At 39.5% G+C, this 24559-nt stretch overlaps 1 protein-coding gene across 2 annotated transcripts in view; it reads right to left on the reverse strand.

Annotated features, from left to right (window-relative positions):
- LOC126334845 (ATP-binding cassette sub-family C member 4-like) overlaps positions 1-24559 on the reverse strand; it is a 357709-nt gene that overhangs the window by 17007 nt on the left and 316143 nt on the right. For both annotated transcript variants that reach the window (XM_049997512.1, XM_049997513.1), the window contains exons 21-22: positions 13084-13211; positions 12753-12998 (exon numbers count right to left, since the gene is read on the reverse strand). In XM_049997512.1, coding sequence (XP_049853469.1) covers positions 12753-12998; positions 13084-13211 — 374 coding nt within the window. The remainder of the gene's footprint in view (positions 1-12752; positions 12999-13083; positions 13212-24559) is intronic.

Genomic DNA, 24559 nt, shown 5'->3' on the forward strand with positions numbered 1-24559 from the left:
ATGTTGGAATGTGTGGATACTCTCATTAGAGGCAATCAGTGAATCACAAACAAACACCTCACTTCTGAACCAGATGTCTCTGGTGGTCGTACTGACACAGTTGTCCACCAGTTTGGGGTACAGAAATGTATGTTGACACACCTAAAGAAGACCACAGAGGACAATGAAGGACCATCTGTGCAGAATTGTTTGCACATTATGAGCACATAGTGACATTTTTCTTTGTTGAACATCATTACAGATGATGAAACATGGATTCATCACTACGAACTGGAAACAAAATTGCAATCCATGGAGAGGCATCACATCATTTCCCTTCCAAAGAAAATGTTCAAAGCCATCCCCTGAGCTGGTAAATCATGGTGATGATCTTCTGAGACTCTGAAGGGGTTATTATGTTTTATGTCTGCCTCATGGTGCAGCAATGAACTCTGGAGTCTATTGTGCAACCATCAGGAAATTCAAGAAACGACTCCAACATGTTCGTCACCACAAAATTGCAAAACGAACCTCTCCTTCTTTGACAACAAAAGGCCTCATACAAGTCCATGCACCAGAGGGGAGCTCACGAAACTTCATACGATTGTTCTTCCTGATTTATCCTACAACCCCGATCTTGCCTGCTCCAACCTCCATCTGTTAGGCCGATTGAAGGATGCACTCCGCGGGGAGCAGTAGATGGATGATGGGGAGATACAGCAGGATGTTACCTTCAATGTCGATCAGTAGAGTGGCAACAAGCAGGCATAGATGCCCTCCCATTAAGGTGGCATAAGGCCATCATTCTGAATGGGTATTATGTTAAAAAATATTTTTTTTAGTCAAAAGAGTGGGTAACATAAGGTGTATTGGAATTTTGATTAAAACTGACCTGCTTTCATATAAAAACTTTTTCCATTATTTATTGAAGGCTACCCGTACAAAGTCACTGAACTGGAATTGCATTAAATAAAATTTCAGACTATTTTAGTGTATAGTGATTGTGCTTACATTGTGTGTACTGATATGACAATGTTTACTATATATTCAGAATGACGTGACATCTCTGAATATTTACAACATTCCCCAATGTATCTCAGTTATTTATTAGGATTCAGTGGTTACAGAGAAAGTTGTTCACTGTACAGCAAGGAGAACTCAGTGATACAGCAGGCGTCATAGTAAGGTGCCTCACTGAATGAGGTTTGAAGTACCTACAGGCCCACTACATGGGCATTCATCATACACAGAGGCCCACTATGTGACTGTATTCCGAAATACTGTATTCAATGCAGTTAACACAAGTGATGAATTTTACTGTTTGACTGCTGGTGCGGAGAACACGAGACATCTGACAACCCATACTTCTGTACCAGATGAATAACAGGCTGGAGCTTCGGAATTCACTTTGGGTTCATTTCCATCGGGAACAGCATGCTTCATGATCTTATTAATGAGAAACAAAGCAGGAGAAATGGAGCAATGGTCGTAAATTTTTAGTCTGTTTATTGCAGATCGATATCAGCTACTATGTAGCTATCTTCAGTGGAATTACTTCAGCAAGATTATATTCAAGTCATGATGAGTCATCATAAATAAAATCACTCATGGTACTACATTCCCATTTCAAGTAACAAACAGTTATACTGCGCAATTTTATTTATGGTGAGTCATCATGACTTGAATATAACTGAACTGAAGATAGCTCACAGTAGCTGAAATCGATTTGCAATAAAGAGATTAAAAATTTATGACCAATGATCCCCTTCATCCTTCCTATGACATACTAAATTCACATCTTGTAGAATAGTAATGTTTCATTACATTACTATTTTTACAAGATGAGTGAGAGATTTTCCAGCAAGTCACTCAGTTCGTAAATTTGCTGATTGAATGGTCAAGGACAGAAAACATGTAATCGCCTGAGTTAAATGATGACTGTCCGTTAATGCCAACAGAATAGTCCACAAGAGATATTTGTTTTTGCCGTTATAAAAGTTGACTTGATGCTACTGGAGTCAAGAGAGCATGAGATGTTTTCAGTTATAGGTTTGTGGCATTAGTATTCCTAAACACAACACACAGAAGAAGAAATGACCCAAGTATTGCTTGAACAATGTGTGTATAGTTTCATGAGGTCCACGAGAACATGATAGACTACTTCAGCTGCACCTAGGTCAAAAGAATGTTATTTTCAACTTGAAGTGGTTAGAGTATATAGCCAGTAGCGACAACAGCCCAACTTTAATGCATTATCAGCATTCGCTTCCTGTTTGTACAGCAGGGCCACTGAGAATAACAGTTACATTTTGAAATGTCGAAATGTGTAGTTAATATATGGCTTTGGTTTCCATCACGTTAATTCAACAGACTTGCGAGCCCCACAATTCAGCAGCTGTTTTTATAAAGGAACAGCCAAACTCAGTCACTGGTGAAACAGGTCACATAGTTGCATACAATAAAGATGAGGGGAAGAAATGTACAGAAGAAATGTTGTGTATATTTTCAAAATGTTTTTTTCATCACAGAAACATATCTACAGTTCACTGACCATAATCTTGCATTCATACAGTAATTACAGAAATATCATCACTTAATTCTCCTCTTCATTTACCTTCTGTATTTTGTAATGATCACTAGACTTGGAGAAAGCCAAATCCATCAACATTTTATGCAGCCAGTTTATTACCAACTATATTTTTCCAGGGTTCATTATGTTAGTACTCAGTCATATAGGGTGATAAACTGTAAAATGTATTGTGAAGTTGTCTTTTAGAAGCGTTTTTATGTTGAAGTAAAAAAAAATTAAAGGGATAACAGATAATTTAGTTTTATATATTTCGCCTGAGTATTGCTACTTTCTTGTAGATTTAAAATGCAGCTTGTCACTATCTTCTCTCCTTTCCAGTCGTACTCTCTTCACATGTTTCAGTTCCTAGGGTGAAATCCAGGCCTGTACAATTTAATTTTATAAGCTCTTGATAATCCAGCATTAAAAAGGAATAGAAAACCATGAAAGAGATATTTCTATAAGAATTATATTATCCAATTATCGTAAAATGTTTGAAAAAGTATATATTCTGTGGTTCATTGAGGGAAAGAGATTTTCTGGAATGAAAGGGGATTCTGATTTCCTTTATAGGTTTAATCTAGCCAAACTATTAATAAGGGATTTACTACTTTCAATGAATTTAAACTGCTGACAGATATATTGAGTAGTGCAGAAGAGCTACATTATGACTCAACAAATCCCTGAAACAGAAAGCTACGGAATGAGGTCTATATGGTCGAAGCAATAAATAGTTAAGAAAACAGTAAAAGGTACCCACTATAAGTATTTAGTTTTAGTGCAGAGAGAGTCACAACATGAAAAAAATTCATGTTCCAACAACACTCTGCATAATATTTCCCTTTAGACAATTCCATACTATTCAACAACCTTTGCCCGCCCTATGAGCTATACTGCAAAGTCTGTGTTTCAGAGATCCAAAAGAAACAGTTGAGTTTTACTTGCCATAGCAGAAATATGAAGCTTTCCTTTCGATATATGTAAATGAATTTTGGCTACCATAAGTTTTTCAGAGATCCTATTTTCTTACACATTTACAATGCAAAAGTATATACCATTACTCAGAAGAAATAAATGTATTTGATATGAAATGTATTATTCTTCTGAGCCTTGTAAAAATGAAACAGTGAAATGGTAAGTATAATCCTCAAGGTAAATAGTGATTTCAGTCAAGGATCCTAAATTGTTCCATTTACTGCACTTTCAGACAGGTGACTGTACTTGAACCAATGTTTCAGGTATGGAGACATTTCTCACATGGCAACAGTTTCAGAAATGATTTGTTACGAGCAATTAAAGTTCAGATAAAACCTCTTGGCATCTTACATGTAATCGATTTTGCATCCACACACATTTAAAGGTATCTTCAGGGAATTAAAATTAAAATACTTTAACCAGTGTAGTTTTAGATGGTATTTCAGAACTCAGCAACAATCTGACAAATCCAGGGTATCTAAATTGAAAATTTAATGTTGTAACTGTTCTTAGCCTGTGTGGACATGTTGCAGCTAATATTATCATTGTTGTCACACTCATTGTTATGTTTATTTTTGGCTATTTTAGTATGGTTTGTGGAATTTATAAAGTTTGTGTAGCATTGTGTTGTGTTAAAGTAATATGAATGAAGAAGATAAGAATTCATATATTCATGAAGAAATATATACTGTGCCTTTGAAGAAACAAGAAAGAAGTTGCATTAGTGATGCTTTAGAACATTTAAGACTGCAATCAGGTGAAACAGGAGAACCTCGTAAGTGAAAAAAAAAAAAAAAAAAGACCTTGTTAACAATCAAAATAAAAGGAATCTTATTAATGAAATGAACCAATATCATCTTGAAATAAACTTCTGTTCAAGCAGTGTAATTGCATTAGTCCCTGTACAGTGCAGGTGTCTCACAAGAGAAGAGCAGGAGGCCCAGTTTTGAGATTCATTTTATAAATTCAGTGTTTATATTACCCTTCATGGAACTGTCTAACAAATACATGTGTGCAAGCATGCATTTATGTCATTACATAGCTTAAAGAAGGGCAAGGTAAATCATTTACTCAAGAGACTTAAATGTGGAGACCAGTCTCTGTGAGACAGCTGAGGAAAACACAGGCCTTAACAGATGGAATTTGTGAAGCAGTAGGAGGACACATTAGTTCACTTAAAGATCACAACAACCACTATAATTTGACAAAGTCAGATAAAATCTACCCATCTGAGACCTTGAATATAAAAGAAAGTCCAGTATATTCAAGGAGTAGTTTAAAGATAAGAATCTATCTTAAGAAACATTCGTATAAGTTTTGGATGTCCGCAGTCTGATGCTTGTGGTTCCTGTGATGAGTATGCAGCCAAGAAAAAAATTTGGAGAAGAAACTGACTTCAATATCATCCACTGAAAAGAACATATGGCTTCATCCTGAACTTTGATCCAATGAAAGAGCCCATGAACTGCCCTTAGCTAAAATTTGTTCTATGACAGGAAGAAAAAAGCAGAGAAGGAGTGTCATAAGAAACCGTTTAACCTACTGACTACACAAAAAATTTCCTTTGCCAATATATAAAGACAAATGAAGTTTATTGTAAACAACATTTGTCTGTATTTAGTCTCAATGTTCATGTTTTGGTAATAGGGAATGGTTATTTTTATATGCATCCAAAGAGCATAGGCTGGAAAGGAATAAAGGAAGTTTCACTGCTCGTTTCTGTTTTGTACCATTTTCTTAATCTAGAAGTCAGACATCTGGAGGTATTTTGTCACTCCTGCAGAGGGAAAAATGAGAATGCCATTATATTCAGATTCCTTCACCTAGTCCATACAGAAGATGACTGTGTGACTTCACTATTTGTAATCACCGATGTTGAGGACCAGCCTGAAATATTCAAAGGATGGATAGTGAAGCTGTATAATACAACAACCAAGAAGAAACTCCCTATCCAGTATAGGCCAATAAGAGAACTAGACATTTCACGATATAGACTGAGGTGACAAAAGTCATGGGATACCTCATATACAGTGTCAGACCTCCTTCTGGTTGGGAGAATGCAGCAACTCAATGTGACATGCACTCAACAAGTTGTTGGAAGTCTGCTGCAGAAATATAGACACATGTTGCCTCTGTAGCAGGCCGCAATTTCGAAAGTGTTGATGGTGCAGGACGTTGTGCACAATCTTACCTCTCGATTATGTCTCATAAATATTTGATGGGATTCATGTCAGACAATCTGGGTAGCTGAAACATTTATTCAAATTGTCCACAATGTTCTTCAAACCAGTCTTGAACACTTGTGACCCAGTGACATAACATTGTTGTTTGGGAACATGATGTCCATGAATGCCCGCAGATGGTCTCCAAGTAGCTAAACATTACCATTTACAGTCAATGATCGGTTCAGTTGGACCAGAGGAGCCAGTACATTCCATGTAAAGAGAGCCCATACCATTATGGAGCTACCACCAGCTTGCATGGTGCTTGTTGACAAGTTGGGTCCATGGTTTCATGGAGTCTGCACCGCACTCAATCCCTACCATCAGAACTTACCAACTGAAATCAGAGCTCATCTGATGAGGCCATACTTTTCCACTTTTCCAGGGTCCAAACTATAAGTTTACGAGCCCAGGAGAGGCACTGCAGGCTATGTCATGCTGTGAGCAAAGACAATCGCAACTGTTGTCTGCTGCCATAGCCCATTAACGCCATATTTTGCCACTTTGTCCTAATAAATACTTTCATCATACATCCCACATTGGTTTCTGCTGTTGTTTCATGCAGTACTGCTTGTCTGTTGACACTGACATCTCTACACAAAGGCCGCTGCTCTCAGTCTTCATACGAAGGCAGTCGGCCACTGTGTTGTCCGCGGTGAGAGGCAATACCCGAAATTTGCTATTGTCAGCACACTCTTGAAATTGTGGATTTCAGAACATTGAATTCCCTAATGATTTTGAAATAGAATGTTCCTTGCATCTAGCTCCAACTACAACTTCATGTTTGAAGCCTGTTAATTTCTATTGTGTGGCCATAATCATGTTGGAAACCATTTTTCATGAATCACCTGAGTACAATTGACAGCTCTGCCAATGCACTGCTCTTTTGTAGCATGTGTACATGATACTACTGCCAATTGTTTACGTTCATATCACTATCCCATGACTTTTGTGACATCGCTGTAATGCAGCACAGATTTAGTTCACAAGCAGCTACAACGGAGCCAATGAAAATACTTCTTTACTTCTTCCTGGTAAGAAAAGGTGAGTTACAAACTTGAGAGACGGCAGCTTAAGCCATCCCAGTTGCTTTATAAGATCATAGAGTAGTTCCGTTACAACTACATGCATTGAATCTTTTTTCATTTCACAATGTCACTTCCTATTTTTAAGTATTATAATTATTTTAATTATGCTATTTGATTATTTTACAGATGATCTTAACGTATCTACTGAAAAACACAGATATTTGCAGGGCCTGCACCTCACCCCTGACACTTCAAGTATCTTCCATTATATGAATTTGACCCTCACTACCCCAACAGAAGTAATGTCCATTATAACAACTTTAAAATCAAAAACATCTAGTGGGTATGATGAAATATTAACAAAGTTAATTAAGAATGTGGTTCTGCGTTAAGTAACATATTAAGCTATCAGTGTAACCAGTTGTTTATCAGTGGAATATTTCCTGAATGGTTGAAATATTCTGAAGTTAAGCCACTATTTAAGAAGGGCGATAAAGAAATGGTGTCAAATTTCCGTACAATTTCACTTCTGCCAGCATTCTGAAAAATTTTAGAAAAGATAACGTACACTCAGCTATATAACCATCTTATCACAGACAACATACTGTCAAAGTCGCAGTTCAGATTTCTAAAGGGTTCTGATATTGAGAAGGCTATGTACAATCACGCTGAAAATGTACTTAATTCATAAGACAAAAAACTGTAGGCAATTGGTATATTTTGTGATGTGTTAGAGACATTTTACTGTGTAAATCACAATATCCTTTTAAGTAAATTAGAATATTTTGGTGTAACAGGAAATGCTGCAAAATGGTGCAAATGTTATATCTCTCGCAGGAAACAAATGGTGTTATTAAGAAAGACACATGTATTAAGCTATCAGGCATCATCCAACTGGGAACTGATTACATGTGGGGTCCCACAAGGTTCCATCTTACAGCCCTTACTTTTTCTTGTGTATATTGATGACCTTTCATCAGCAACATTACCAGATGCCAAGTTTATTTTGTTTTCAAATGAAACAAACATTGCAATAAATAGCAAATTAAGTGTAGTCTTAGAAAGATCAGCTAATAAAATATTTGTGGACATTAATCACTGGTTCCTAGCCAATTCTTTGTCACTAAACTTTGAAAAAATGCACTGCATGTAGTTCAGAAGTTGTAAGGGGTGTCCCACAAGTATATGCCTAACATATGATGACAAGCAGGTAGAAGTGGACAGTGTTAAATTCTTGGGATTACAGATTGGTAATAAATTCAACTGGGAGGGGCACTCCACAGAACTGCTGAAGCATCTAAACAAATCTCTACTTGCAATGCAAATTCTGTTAGACATGAAAAAGCTGGCATACTATGCTTACTTTCACTCCATAATGTCATATGGGATTATTTTTTTGGGTAATTCATCAAGCCAAGCTAAAGTTGTCCGGGTACAAAAACATGCAAGAAGAGTTATATGTGGTATGAACTCAAGAACATGCTGCAGAGGCCTGTTTATGGAACTAGGTATACTAACTACTGCTTCCCAATATATTTATTCCTTAATGAAATTTGTCATTAAAAATATATCAACTTTTCAAACCAACAGCTCAGTTCATGGAATCAATACTAGAAATAAGAATAATCTTCACAAGGATTTAAAGTCACTTACTCTTGTACAAAAAGGTGTGAATCATGCAGAAACACACATTTTCAAGAACTGGCCAGCAGCCATAAAAAGCTTAACAACCAATGAAATTCAGTTTAAGAGAAGCCTAAAGGATTTATTGGTGGCCAACTCCCTCTACTTCATTGATGAACTTCTCAGTAGAACCAACTGACTTAGTGTGTGTGTGTGTGTGTGTGTGTGTGTGTGTGTGTGTGTGTGTGTGTGTGTGTGGGTGTGTGTGTATAAAAGTACAATGGAACTTCTGCACCATTTCAGTGCAGTAATGTTTCATTGCAATTAAGTATTGTAGTTGTTCAATTATACGTTTATTAACTTATAAATCCTCCCCCCATGAACCATGGACCTTGCCGTTGGTGGGGAGGCTTGCGTGCCTCAGCGATACAGATGACCGTACCGTAGGTGCAACCACAACGGAGGGGTATCTGTTGAGAGGCCAGACAAACGTGTGGTTCCTGAAGAGGGGCAGCAGCCTTTTCAGTAGTTGCAGGGGCAACAGTCTGGATGATTGACTGATCTGGCCTTGCAACATTAACCAAAACGGCCTTGCTGTGCTGGTACTGCGAACGGCTGAAAGCAAGGGGAAACTACAGCCGTAATTTTTCCCGAGGACATGCAGCTTTACTGTATGATTAAATGATGATGGCATCCTCTTGGGTAAAATATTCCGGAGGTAAAATAGTCCCCCATTCGGATCTCCGGGCGGGGACTACTCAGGAGGATGTCGTTATCAGGAGAAAGAAAACTGGCATTCTACGGATCGGAGCGTGGAATGTCAGATCCCTTAATCAGGAAGGTAGGTTAGAAAATTTAAAAAGGGAAATGGATAGGTTAAAGTTAGAAATAGTGGGAATTAGTGAGGTTCGGTGGCAGGAGGAACAAGACTTCTGGTCAGGTGACTACAGGGTTATAAACACAAAATCAAATAGGGGTAATGCAGGAGTAGGTTTAATAATGAATAGGAAAATAGGAATGCGGGTAAGCTACTACAAACAGCATAGTGAACGCATTATTGTGGCCAAGATAGATACGAAGCCCACACCTACTACAGTAGTACAAGTTTATATGCCAACTAGCTCTGCAGATGATGAAGAAATTGAAGAAATGTACGATGAAATAAAAGAAATTATTCAGATAGTGAAGGGAGACGAAAATTTAATAGTAATGGGTGACTGGAATTCGAGTGTAGGAAAACGGAGAGAAGGAAACATAGTAGGTGAATATGGATTGGGGCTAAGAAATGAAAGAGGAAGCCGCCTAGTAGAATTTTGCACAGAGCACAACTTAATCATAGCTAACACTTGGTTTAAGAATCATGAAAGAAGGTTGTATACATGGAAGAACCCTGGAGATACTAAAAGGTATCAGATAGATTATATAATGGTAAGACAGAGATTTAGAAACCAGGTTTTAAGTTGTAAGACATTTCCAGGGGCAGATGTGGACTCTGACCACAATCTATTGGTTATGACCTGTAGATTAAAACTGAAGAACCTGCAAAAATGTGAGAAATTAAGGAGATGGGACCTGGATAAACTGAAAGAACCAGAGGTTGTACAGAGTTTCAGAGAGAGCATAAGGGAACAATTGACAGGAATAGGGGAAAGAAATACAGTAGAAGAAGAATGGGTAGCTCTGAGGGATGTAGTAGTGAAGACAGCAGAGGATAAAGTAGGTACAAAGACGAGGGCTGCTAGAAATCCTTGGGTAACAGAAGAAATATTGAATTTAATTGATGAAAGGAGAAAATATAAAAATGCAGTAAATGAAGCAGGCAAAAAGGAATACAAACGTCTCAAAAATGAGATCGACAGGAAGTGCAAAATGGCTAAACAGGGATGGCTAGAGGATAAATGTAAGGATGTAGAAGCTTATCTCACTAGGGGGAAGATAGATACTGCCTACAGGAAAATTAAAGAGACCTTTGGAGAGAAGAGAACCACGTGTATGAATATCAAGAGCTCAGATGGCAGCCCAGTTCTAAGCAAAGAAGGGAAGGCAGAAAGGTGGAAGGAGTATATAGAAGGCTTATACAAGGGCGATGTACTTGAGGACAATATTATGGAAATAGAAGAGGATGTAGATGAAGACGAAATGGGAGATACGATACTGAGTGAAGAGTTTGACAGAGCACTGAAAGACCTGAGTCGAAACAAGGCCCCCGGAGCAGACAACATTCCATTAGAACTACTGACGGCCTTGGGAGAGCCAGTCATGACAAAACTCTACCAGCTGGTGAGCAAGATGTATGAGACAGGCGAAATACCCTCAGACTTCAAGAAGAATATAATAATTCCAATCCCAAAGAAAGCAGGTGTTGACAGATGTGAAAATTACCGAACTATCAGTTTAATAAGCCACGGCTGCAAAATACTAACGCGAATTCTTTACAGACGAATGGAAAAACTGGTAGATGCAGACCTCGGGGAGGATCAGTTTGGATTCCGTCGAAATGTTGGAACACGTGAGGCAATACTGACCTTACGACTTATCTTAGAAGAAAGATTAAGAAAAGGCAAACCTACGTTTCTAGCATTTGTAGACTTAGAGAAAGCTTTTGACAATGTTGACTGGAATACTCTTTTTCAAATTCTAAAGGTGGCAGGGGTAAAATACAGGGAGCGAAAGGCTATTTATAATTTGTACAGAAACCAGATGGCAGTAATAAGAGTCGAGGGGCATGAAAGGGAAGCAGTGGTTGGGAAAGGAGTGAGACAGGGTTGTAGCCTCTCCCCGATGTTATTCAATCTGTATATTGAGCAAGCAGTAAAGGAAACAAAAGAAAAATTTGGAGTAGGTATTAAAATTCATGGAGACGAAGTAAAAACTTTGAGGTTTGCCGATGACATTGTAATTCTGTCAGAGACAGCAAAGGACTTGGAAGAGCAGTTGAACGGAATGGACAGTGTCTTGAAAGGAGGATATAAGATGAACATTAACAAAAGCAAAACGAGGATAATGGAATGTAGTCAAATTAAATCGGGTGATGCTGAGGGAATTAGATTAGGAAATGAGACACTTAAAGTAGTAAAGGAGTTTTGCTACTTAGGAAGTAAAATAACTGATGATGGTCGAAGTAGAGAGGATATAAAATGTAGACTGGCAATGGCAAGGAAAGCGTTTCTGAAGAAGAGAAATTTGTTAACATCGAATATAGATTTATGTATCAGGAAGTCATTTCTGAAAGTATTTGTTTGGAGTGTAGCCATGTATGGAAGTGAAACATGGATGATAACTAGTTTGGACAAGAAGAGAATAGAAGCTTTCGAAATGTGGTGCTACAGAAGAATACTGAAGATAAGGTGGATAGATCACGTAACTAATGAGGAGGTATTGCATAGGATTGGGGAGAAGAGAAGTTTGTGGCACAACTTGACTAGAAGAAGGGATCGGTTGGTAGGACATGTTTTGAGGCATCAAGGGATCACAAATTTAGCATTGGAGGGCAGCGTGGAGGGTAAAAATCGTAAAGGGAGACCGAGAGATGAGTACACTAAGCAGATTCAGAAGGATGTAGGTTGCAGTAGTTACTGGGAGATGAAGCAGCTTGCACAGGATAGAGTAGCATGGAGAGCTGCATCAAACCAGTCTCAGGACTGAAGACAACAACAACAACAACAACTTATAAATGAAATAAACATTTTTTAAATTCTAAATTCAGTGCATTAATGTGATCTTAGTAAATGAGTGTGGTCAAATGACTCTTTCATATAGTTTTCATTAAAAAAAAAGACTATCATTTCACTTGGGACCTGCGGAAGGTACATTAGCTTAATCAAAATATCCACGGGTGTACTGCCGGTCTATAGTGTCCAACGGGCACAATATTTCGGCGATCAAACAAGTCGCCATCATCAGGTACATTAGGTTATTTGTTTTAGTTGTAAATACTTGTCATGTATTATTGTTTTTCTGACAAGCTCTAGATCCTGGAGGACCTCCTACATACTGATCAATTGAAATGAAAGTAAATGCAATCTAATCTAATAAAAAGTGATGTCTAACACTCGTGTTCTTATTGAGCAATGTAAAGTGAACCACAGTCGTTATTCTAAAGGCTATTCTAAAGACATTATGTGACACATGGATTTAAGCATAAAGCCTTCAGATATTCATATAAAATCCAATTAATGAACCTTGAACCTTATTTTCATTTTTCTTTATGGTGTGCTCTAGTTCATACATTAATCTGGTGAATGTGATTGATAACAAACTTTAATTATCTGATTATTCTTTTATGAAGCCCGATAGCCAAAGTGATTTAACATTACTGGCAACAGATTTGACAGGCAAGGAAGAGCAAGACTATACCTCTTCAAGTACATCCCAGAGCTTTGCGTCATCAAACTCTGAAAACGGGTCCAGGTTGAAGCGGAGAGTCTCTGAGAAGAGCACAGGTTCCTGTGGGATAATGGAAATGTGTTTCCGCAAGTCATGGAGTCCCAGGGTGCCGGTGTCCACATCATCAATCAGAATGGCTCCCTCTATAGGCGCCAGCCGGAAGAGAGCGGAAATAAGTGATGACTTCCCTGCACCTGTGCGACCGACTATGCCAACCTAGGGGATTTTGAAATTAGAAAGAGTGTGAAAACATGAACACAATTCTTCCAGAGATAATTCAGAATGTAGAGTAGAGCACAACCTTGTGTGTGGCTTGTACAGTAAAATTAAGGTTCTTGAGGACTGGAGGATCTTCAGGGCTGTATTTGAGACACATCTTCTGGAAGGTAATCTGTCCTCGCTGTGGCCATGATGCTAGTGGCTTCTTATCTGAAAGAAAAAGTGTACGATTACAGTCATGAAGTCTGTCATTCATAGGACATGGCCTTGAAAGCATTCCTGTTGAAACAAAATCAGTCACCCACATTATCAACCTATAAATTTCTGTACGCAGTATTCCATATTCCAAGAGACAGACTTTTCACATTAGGAACTGATTTATATTTATTTTGTTCTTCATAATTTATATTATAGTATCCCAGAGTGATAGAATACAGCAGAAAAAGAACAGCATGGATATTCACTAATATTGTGGGTTCGGTTGGTTTCTATTTCCACAGAGGTCATTCACTTACTTTCTACAGTGACAATAGACATAATGAAGTAATACATAACTACACACATGGTATCATAAGAAACATCGCATTCGGGAGAACGATGGTTCAAACCTGCTTCCAGCTATACAGATTTAGGTTTTGCATGGGCCCCCTAAATCACTCCAGGCAAATGCCAGAACGGTTCCTTTGAAATGGCATGGACAATTTCCTTCCCCACCCTTGACACATTCGGAGTTTGCACTCCGTGTCTAATGACATCGATGTCGATGTGATATTAAACCCAGTCTTATTTCCTTCCTTTATCATTTAAAAGATTTGTACATCTCCTTTTAATTCATTTTAATGTTTGATACTTTTTGGTTTTAATGGCAGATAGATTTGCTTGCTTTTCCTTTACATATATGTACTCTGTGTTGTGCTGCCATTGACATATTATGAATTAGATTTGTGAGCAACAAAAAACATCTGATGTTGAGCCAGAATATATTGCCGAGCATTACTAAACAAGCAACGAGAGAATATTGCGAATTGCTCAGACCGCTGAGACCAAGGGGACTAAGTTACTTTTTCTGTCTTTCTTTCCTTTTTATAGTTGAAGTTCTACAAAGTCATCTACCTGCAGGCTTCAATAGGGATTAGTTTTATCCTATTCTCACGGCATTCAAGTCTGGGAAGCACCAGGTAAAGCTGTTTCTCATCTGTTGAGACCCATACAGCACTGTTCTAAGTATTCAGAGAAACTACAAAGTTCAGACTGTTTTCCAGACATTCAAGAAGACACCCACTTCACTCTGTGAGTGAAGTGTAGCAAGGTGTCTGTGTGCTGCGTGCCACTATCTCAAGCTTGATGGCGGTCCCAGAGGGTTGTGAGAGAAATGCATTAACATTAATAGACATGACTTTGCCCTTAGTGTTCCAACAAATATAGAGGCTAATTAAAGGTACAGGTAGAAATATGTTGGTGGATGAGAGAGTGAGTAAACTAGGAATACATGAAATGTATGTGCAGTTGCGAATATGGATAACCACCAGCTGCATAATGGAATGACGACAATGAAAATTTGTGCTGGACTGGGAGTTGAACCCAGATTTCCTGCTTATCGCAAGCAGTACTTTAACATTAAGCTATCCCAGCAAGACTCATACCCAGGCCCAAACACAATGCGGGTTACAGTCCTGGTCTGGCACAAATTTTCATTGTCGTCATTGCGTCATACATCTGATGGTTGTACGCATTCACAACTGTGAATGCATAATGCATTTAATGTATTTTGTAAGGCCTGTAGTTGTCACATTGACTGATCCTTTGTATATGCGTGATATACAAAGGATCATTCCCTAGTATTTCGGAACAACACAGGCACTGCAATATTGTTATCTAGGGATGGTTACTGCACCATTCAACCATGGAAAACTATCAATTTATCTGCAAGGGGAACACTCCATAGGTTATTCTCTAACCTCGCTGGGTGGCCAAAGTGTGAAAATAGAGTGACCCTATTTTGGCTGAGGTGTTGACATTCAATAATTATCTAGAAAATGATGCTCAGCATCTTGACACAACTTCATCAGTTCGCTAGTGCAGCGTAAAACCAACAGTCGGCAGTACAATTGCTAAGAGCAGAGTTTAACAACAAAAACAATGATTGACTAAATACATTGACTGTATAGATAAAAAATTACTCATAAAAGAGCGGCAGAACACACTCGCAAAAGAAAGTTATAACTGGGCAAGCTTTCTGAGCAAGTGGCTCCATGTTCAGGAAGAAGGGCTAAAGGAGAAGGAAGACGGGTGGAAAAAAAAAGGGAATGGAGAGCTCTGAAAAAAGGGGTAGATTTCAGGAAAATCACCTAGAACTGTGTGTCAGGGGAGACTTACTGCTTAGGATGAAAAGGAAAGACTTATTGTTGGGGACTGCATCAAATGAGACTTGAAAACCTGAGAGCTTAAAAGTAGAAGACACAGTAATTTGCAGACACATGAGTTAATAAGAGTGAAAAGCTATGTGCATTGTATGTAACAGAGATGGAAAGTAGGCAGTGAAAAATAGATGGGTAAGACAATGAAAGATGTAGAACACTAAAATGGAGGGAAGCAAAGAGTAGTTACTGTGAAGAAATGCTGTGACAGAAGAAATTAACGGGTGGCGAGAACTGTGAGCATGTTGTAGTACTAGTTCCCACCTGTGGAGCTCTGAGAAACTGTTGTCTGGAAAAAGAATCTAGATGGCATGTGTGGTGAAATAGGTGCTGAGGTCACGTCGTCATTTTGTAGAGTGTGCTCAGCAACAGGATATTCTGAGTTGCCAGTATACTCATTCCGCCTATGCCCATTCATCCTAATTGATAACTTAGTGGTAGTCATGCCACTGTAGAAGGCCAGTGTTTACATAGCAGCTGGTATATGGCGTGTGTCTTTTCACTGGTGGCTCTCCATTTGATAATACATGTTTTTCCAGTTAGAGGGCTGCGATAGATGGTCATAGGATGGTGTATAGGGCAAATCTTGCAGTGGGGACAGTCGTAGGGGTAGGAGCCATAGGGTAGGGAGATGGGTGCAGAAGGAGTATAGGGTCTGACAAAATTATTGTGTAGATTGGGAGGGCGACGGAAAACTGTTCTAAGTGTGCTGGGCAAAATTTCAGACAGAATGGATCTCATTTCAGGGCATGATGGTGGGAAGTCATGGCCCTGTTCAAGTAGCTGATTAACACATTCCACTCCAGGATAATACTGAGTCACCAGTGGTGTGCTCCGAAGTTGTGTTTTGGAGGGATCAGCAGTACCAGGATTGGATGTGACGGCCAGGGAAATCTGCTTTTTAACTAGGCTGCTGGGGTAATTATGTGTAGTAAAGCCTGAGGTGAGAATGGTGGTGTATTGCTGTTAGGAGTTTGCATCCAAACAAATATGTTTGCCTCAGATGCCAAGGCTGTGTGGGTAGGAATGTTTGACATGGAAAGGATGGCAACTGTCAAAATGTAAGTACTGTTGTTTGCAGGTAGGTTTAATGTGGGTTGATTTAGGTAAGTAAGAATGATGTCATAAGTTTGGAATCAGGTGGGAAGTGACTGAGGAAATGTTCAGCAGTAGACAGATCATGTACGTGTGAAATGTCGGTATAGAGGGATGTGGCATCAATGTTGGCAAGAAAGACGTGTGGTGGGAGTGGGACAGGCAGGGATTGCAGATGATCTAGGAAATGGTTGTTATCTCTGATGGATAAAGTGGGGAGGAGGGGGGCGGGGGGAGTTTTTGTACTATAGGTTGCAGGTGTTGATCAACTAAGGCAGATATTAGTTCGGCAGGTGCTTTGAAGCCAGCAACTATGTGACAACTAGGATGATTGGATTTGTGAATCTTAGGAAGAAGCCTCCCCCCCCATGAACCTTGCCATTGGTGGGGAGGCTTGTGTGGCTCAGCGATACAGATAGCTGTACCATAGGTGCAACCAAAACGGAGGGGTATCTGTTGAGAGGCCAGACAAATGTGTGGTTCCTGAAGAGGGGCAGCAGCCTTTTCAGTAGTTGCAGGGGCAACAGTCTGGATGATTGACTGATCTGGCCTTGTAACACTAACTAAAATGGCCTTGCTCAACTGCAAATGGCTGAAAGCAAGGGGAAACTACGGCTGTAATTTTTCCTCAAGGCATGCAGCTCTACTGTATGGTTAAATGATGATGACGCACTCTTGGATAAAATATTCCAGAGGTAAAATAGTCCCCCATTCGGATCTCCGGGCGGGGACTACTCAGGAGGATGTCGTTATCAGGAGAAAGAAAACTGGCGTTCTATGGATAGGAGCATGGAATGTCAGATCCCTTAATCGGGCAGGTAGGTTAAAAAATTTAAAAAGGGAAATGGATAGGTTAAAGTTAGATATAGTGGGAATTAGTGAAGTTTGGTGGCAGGAGGAACAAGACTTTTGGTCAGGCAAATACAGGGTTATAAATACAAAATCAAATAGGGGTAATGCAGGAGTAGGTTTAATAATGAATAAAAAAAATAGGAGTGCGTGTAAGCTACTACAGACAGCATAGTGAACATATTATTCTGGCCAAGATAGACACAAAGCCCATGACAACCACAGTAGTACAAGTTTATATGCCAACTAGCTCTGCAGATGACAAAAAAATTGAAGAAATGTATGATGAAATAAAAGAATTTATTCAGATAGTGAAGGGAGATGAAAATATAATAGTCATTGGTGACTGGAATTTGGTAGTAAGTAAAGGGAGGGAACGAAACAGTAGGTGAATATGGATTGGGGGGAAGAAATGAAAGAGGAAGCCGCCTGGTAGAATTTTGCACAGAGCACAACTTGGTTCAAGAATCATAAAAGAAGGTTGTATACATGGAAGAACCCTGGAGATACTAAAAGGTATCAGATTGATTATATAATGGTAAGACAGAGATTTAGGTTCAAATGGTTCAAATGGCTCTGAGCACTATGGGACTTAACTTCAAAGGTCATCAGTCCCCTAGAACTTAGAACTACATAAACCTAACTAACCTAAGTACATCACACACATCCATGCCAGAGGCAGGACTCGAACCTGAGACCGTAGCGGTCGCGCAGTTCCAGACTGAAGCGCCTAGAACCGCTCGGCCACTCCGGCCGGCAGAGATTTAGGAACCAGGTTTTAAATTGTAAGACATTTCCAGGGGCAGATGTGGACTCTGACCACAATCTATTGGTTATGAACTGTAAATTAAAGCTGAAGAAACTACAAAAAGGTGGGAGTTTAAGGAGATGGGACCTGGATAAACTGAAAGAACGAGAGGTTGTACAGAGTTTCAAGGAGAGCATAAGGGAACAATTGACAGGAATGGGGGAAAGAAATACAGTAGATGAAGAATTGGTAGCTTTGAGGGATGAAGTAGTGAAGGCAGCAGAGGATAAAGTAGGTAAAAAGACGAGGGCTGCTAGAAATCCTTGGGTAACAGAAGAAATATTGAACTTAATTGATGAAAGGAGAAAATATAAAAATGCAGTAAATGAAGCAGGCAAAAAGGAATACAAACTTCTCAAAAATGAGATCGACAGGAAGTGCAAAATGACTAAGCAGGGATGGCTAGAGGACAAATGTAAGGATTTAGAGGCTTGTCTCACCAGGGGTAAGATAGCTACTGCCTACAGGAAAATTAAAGAGACCTTTGGAGAAAAGAGAACCACTTGTATGAATAGCAAGAGCTCAGATGGAAACCCAGTTCTAAGCAAAGAAGGGAAAGCAGAAAGGTGGAAGGAGTATATAGAGGGTCTATACAAGGGTGATGTACTTGAGGACAACATTATGGAAATCGAAGAGGATGTAGACAAAAGTGAAATGGGAGATATGATACTGCGTGAAGAGTTTGACAGAGCATTGAAAGATATGAGTCGAGACAAGGCCCCGGGAGTAGATAACATTCCAGTAGAACTACTGACAGCCTTGGGAGAGCCAGTCCTGACAGAACTCTACAATTTGGTGAGCAAGGTATAGGAGAAAAGCGAAATACCCTAAGACTTCAAGAAGAATATAATAATTCCAATCCCAAAGAAAGCAGGTGTTGACAGATGTGAAAATTACTGAACTATCAGTTTAATAAGTCACAGCTGCAAAATACTAACACGAATTCTTTACAGATGAATGGAAAAACTAGTAGAACCCGACTTCGGGGAAAATCAGTTTGGATTCCGTAGAAAAATTGGAACATGTGAGGCAATATTGACCCTACGACTTATCTTAGAAGCTCGATTAAGGAAAGACAAACCTACGTTTTAAGCATTTGTAGACTTAGAGACAGCTTTTGACAATGTTGACTGGAATACTCTCTTTCAAATTCTGAAGGTGGCAGGGGTAATATACAGGGAGCAAAAGGCTATTTACAATTTGTACAGAAACCAGATGGCAGTTATAAGAGTCGAGGGACACGAAAGGGAAGCAGTGGTTGGGAAGTGAGTGAGACAGGGTTGTAGCCTCTCCCCGATGTTATTCAGTCTGTATATTGAGCAAGCAGTAAAGGAAACAAAAGAAAAATTCACAGTAGGTATTAAAATCCATGGAAAAGAAATCAAAACTTTGAGGTTCGCCGATGACATTGTACTTCTGTCAGAGACAGCAAAGGACTTGAAAGAGCAGTTGAACGGAATGGACAGTGTCTTGAAAGGAGGGTATAAGATGAACATCAACAGAAGCAAAATGAGGATAATGGAATGTAGTTGAATTAAGTCAGGTGATGCTGAAGGAATTAGATTAGTAAACAAGACACTTAAAGTAGTAAAGGAGTTTTGCTATTTGGGGAGCAAAACAACTGATGATGGTTAAAGTAGAGAGGACATAAAATGTAGACTGGCAATGGCAAGGAAAGCATTTCTGAAGAAGAGAAATTTGTTAACATTGAGTATAGATTTAAGTGTCAGTAAGTCGTTTCTGAAAGTATTTGTATGGAGTGTAGCCATGTATGGAAGTGAAACATGGACAATAAATAGTTTGGACAAGAAGAGAATAGAAGCTTTCGAAATGTGGTGCTACAGAAGAAGTCTGAAGATTAGATGGGTAGATCACATAACTAATGAGGAAGTCTTGAGTAGAATTGGTGAGAAGAGGAGCTTGTGGCACAACTTGACTAGAAGAAGGGATTGGTTGGTAGGACATGTTCTGTGACATCGAGGGATCACTAATTTAGTATTGGAGGGCAGCATGGAGGGTAAAAATCATAGAGGGAGACCAAGAGATGAATACACTAAGCTGATTCAGAAGGATGTAGGTTGCAGTAGTTACTGGGAGATGAAGAAGCTTGCACAGGATAGAGTAACATGGAGAGCTGCATAAAACCAGTCTCAGGACTGAAGACCACTACAACAGGAAGAAGGTAAAAGGTGGGGTGTGTGGTTTGGGTGTGGTGAGAAGTTCTATGGCTTGAGGTGTTAGTCCTTGTAGGGGGCCTGAAGTTTTAAGGAGGGACTGCATATCAGTTCAAATCTCAGGGATGGGATGTTGATGGCAGACGCTGTATGTAGTGGTGTCGGACAGCTGGCATAGACCTTCACTAAAATACTCCTTTCAGTAAAGTACTACAACGGTTGATCCTTTGTCTCCTGGGAGGATAATGATGGAGTCATCAGCTTTTAGGGAACTTAGAGCCTGGAGTTCTGCAGAGGACAGGTTAGGGTCATGTTGTAGGCATCTGAGGAAGGGTTGTGAATCAATGCTGGATGTGAGAAATTCTTGGTAGGCTTGTAAGGGATGAGTTTGAGGTAGTAGTGGCGGATCAAGTTGGGATCGTGGTCTGCACTGTTCAAGATAGGGTTCAATGTCAGATTTGCTGTTGGAAAGTGATATTACCAAAGAATATTACCTGAAAAGGAAAGTAGGTCCTTCACCAAATCAGCATCATGAAATGCAGGTTTTGGGCTTCCGTCCAGATTAAAGCTACCAACAAACAACAGTTCTTACATATTAAGTTTCCATCCTTTCCATGTCAAACGTTCCTTCCCATACAGACTTGGCATCCAAAGCAAGTGTATTTGTTTGGATGAAGACTCTTTACAGCAATTCGCCAACATGCTCACCTCAGGCTTCACTGCAAGTAATTACTCCACCAGCCTAGTTACAAAGCAAATTTCCTGGGCCATCACATCCAATCCTGGTACTGCTGATCCCTCGAAAAAACAACTTTGGAGCAAGCCATTGGTGACTCAATATTATCCTGGTCTGGAATGTGTTAACAAGCTACTTCAACAGGGCCATGACTTCCTAAAATCATGCCCTGAAATGAGATCCATTCTGTCTGAAATTTTGCGAACCACACTTAGAACAGTTTTCCGTTACCCTCCCAATCTCCACAATATTCTTGTGAGACCCTATGCTCCTTCTGCTCCCATCTCCCTACCCTATGTCTCCTACCCCTGTGACTATCCCCACTGCAAGATTTGCCCTATGCACCCTACTACCAAATTATCAATCAGGATGAATGGGCATAGGCAGAGGGTGTATACTGGCATCTCAGAATATCCTGTTGCTGAGCACACTCTACAAAATGACAACGTGACCTCGGCGCCTGTTTCACCACGCATGCCATCTAGATTCTTTTTCCAGCCATCAGTTTCTCAGAACTCCACAGGTGGGAACTAGTACTACAACATGCTCACGGTTTTCGCCACCTGTTAATTTCTTCCATCACACCATTTCTTCACAGTAACTACTCTTTGCTTCACTCCATTTTAGTGTTCTACATCTTTCATTGTCTTACCAATCTATTTTTCACCTCCCACTATCCACCTCTGCTACATACAACGCACTCAGCTTTTCACTCTTATTAACTCATGCATGATGTCTAAGCAGTAACCTCTGTCTGCATATGACCGTGTCTTCCACCTTTAAGCTCTCGGGTTTTCAAGTCTCATCTGATGCAGTCCCCAACAATCAGTCCTTCCTTTTATCCTAAGAGTAAGTCTCCCCTGGCATGCAGTTCTGGGTGACTTTCCCAAAATCTACCCCTTTTTCAGACCTCTCCAGTCCTTTTTTTTCACCACTCTTTCTTCCCCTTCAACCCTTCTTCCGGAAGAAGGAGCCACTGGCTAGGAAAGCTTCCCAAATTATAACTTTCTTTTATGTGTGTGTTCTGCCACTGCTTGATGAGTAGATTTTTATCCATTCAGCTAAATAATTAAGAGCAGATTTTAGAGCTTTTGTGGTTCGTTTTCAACTCCAGTCTTAGGTGCTTTTTTTGTGTTCGCACAAGTTTAAGACATTAACATTTTTTGTGACATCATGAAACACAATGTAATTAGTCATTTCAAATCTTATTAAAATAGATTTTATCATCACCAATCTTATATACCCTGTTTACTTAACAAGAACTGAAAATGAAAAATAAGTGAAGGCCCATATTTAAATTTTTGCTTTTACTTTTACCCTCCAGGTAGATATCTATCATGAAAACATTCAAATCATAAAAATTGACAGTCAATTTCAGCAGGGAAAGCCTTGCAATCTGACTACAATTTCACTGCAAACCACACATCTTACTCCTAAAATTTGAGCAAGTAGAACATATCTTTATTTGGGCTGCTGTAAACCACTCAACGCACTATTAGAAAGTTTTGGAGAGGGTTGCAGGTTCGAATCATACCTTGGGCATGGATGTGTGTCATGTCCTTAAGTTATTTAGGGTTAAGTAGTTCTGATGGCCTCAGTGCTTAGAGCCATTTGAAGCAACGAATGACAATCTGTACCAATATTGAGATTCAAACCTCAGTCTTCTGCTCAGTAGACAGATGTTTCAACCACACCACCACGACACAGTGGCTCTGAATAACTACACAGACTACCCTAGCCTGCCTCCTTCCTCAATCTAAATGCCCATTCATGTCTCAGCCCACTTGGCATTCCCTCTAAACTTAAACAGAATTGCAGAGACTCTCCAGTTGTATTGGAATAGCACCTCAGCATCATAATAAATGGGGGACCCTGCCTAAAATCTGGGAATAGGTTCTTCTATCAAATGAAACAAAAATGCTCCTATGCCTGTGTTTCAGGGAGGATCCCCCATTTTGTTCAGTGCTGAGATGCTACTCCCATACAGTTAGTAAGCCCCTGCAATGCTGTTTGACGACTTTATGGGGCATATCAAGTGAGATGAAGCATGAAAGGGAATTTAGATTGAGGAGGCAGGAGTGCTAGACAATCTGCGCAGTTGCAAATCCACTGGGGCTGGGTCGTGCATCTGCCTCATGAGCAAAAAGGTTCGAATATTACCGTCCTTGTTACAAATTTTCATCATCACTTCAGTCTGCATAAATACATCATAGACATGATTTACAGGCTCAATATGGAGTAAGCACTTCGTCTACAGGCCACGAGTGGCCTGCTGGGACCATCCGACTGCCGTGTCATCCTCGGAGGAGGATGCGGATAGGAGGGTCGAGGGGTCAGCACACCGCTCTCCCGCTCGTCATGGTGGCATTCTTGCCCGAAGTCGCTACTATTCGCTCGAGTAGCTCCTCAATTGGCATCACTGAATGCACCCCGAAAAACGGCAACAGAGCATGGCAGCTGGATGGTCACCCATCCAAGTGGCGGCCACACCCAACAGCGCTTAACTTTGGTGATCTAATGGGAACCAATGTACCCACTGCGGCAAGGCCGTTGCCTCTACAGGCAGAATATATGTGTTTTAATTGCATTTTTATACTTTTGTCTAGGTTGGGTAGTGTTTTAAGAGGTTTCATTCCTTACATGACCTGTTTTAAACAGTGATAGGCGTGTGCTACAAATAATACCATTGACAGCCCAAAATAATAACAGAAGCAAAGATAAAGATGGCAAAAAACATAGATAATTAACTCACAATTCAGTAATAATAAGCAACTGAGCCAGTAGATATTGCTGCATTTATGAAAAGTATCACTCTTTATTTGTGCCAGTTGAAACTACTTGATAGGGGTACTAGCATACAGCACATGTAAATACACATGTGAAACATCTGATGTTAAGTTATAGTCATCACAACAATTTTACATACAAATATCTCGAAGTATAACTGTGCAAGTGGCTGAAATATACCCATAAAACACTTGGAAGAGGCATGAAAGTGCTGACTTTGGGCCATATAATCAATGAAATGTTATGCAAATGCTGTGCACAATAAAAATAATCAGAGCTAAACTAAATTTGTAAATAATTGTTTGAACATTGACCAATTTTCTTAGTTCACTTATGGTCTCTCAGCTTCTTATTCTACTTGAGATATGTAATTCAATACCTGTAACATTGACCTACAAGCTTTCTACTTATCTTACACGAAATAATTGTTTTATCTTTACAGTTTGTAAGAAATCTTTTACCAAAGTTGTGAAAGTACCTTCTGGTTTCTGCACTGAGCTTCCAGTTAATTCATGTCATTGTAACCCAAAAAGTTGAATTTAACAATTTTCATTGTTTTGGTAACAGTCAAATTTTCGCTTCTTGTATTCAATTCATTCGGTATGTGCTGTAATTTTTAAACTTAATAATTCTTTTATTACCAGGATTACTCTCAAATTTTTGCTACACATCTGTGGCATTGAGTCTCATTT

Source organism: Schistocerca gregaria, chromosome 2 (genome assembly GCF_023897955.1).
Source record: "Schistocerca gregaria isolate iqSchGreg1 chromosome 2, iqSchGreg1.2, whole genome shotgun sequence".
NCBI lineage: Eukaryota > Metazoa > Arthropoda > Insecta > Orthoptera > Acrididae > Schistocerca > Schistocerca gregaria.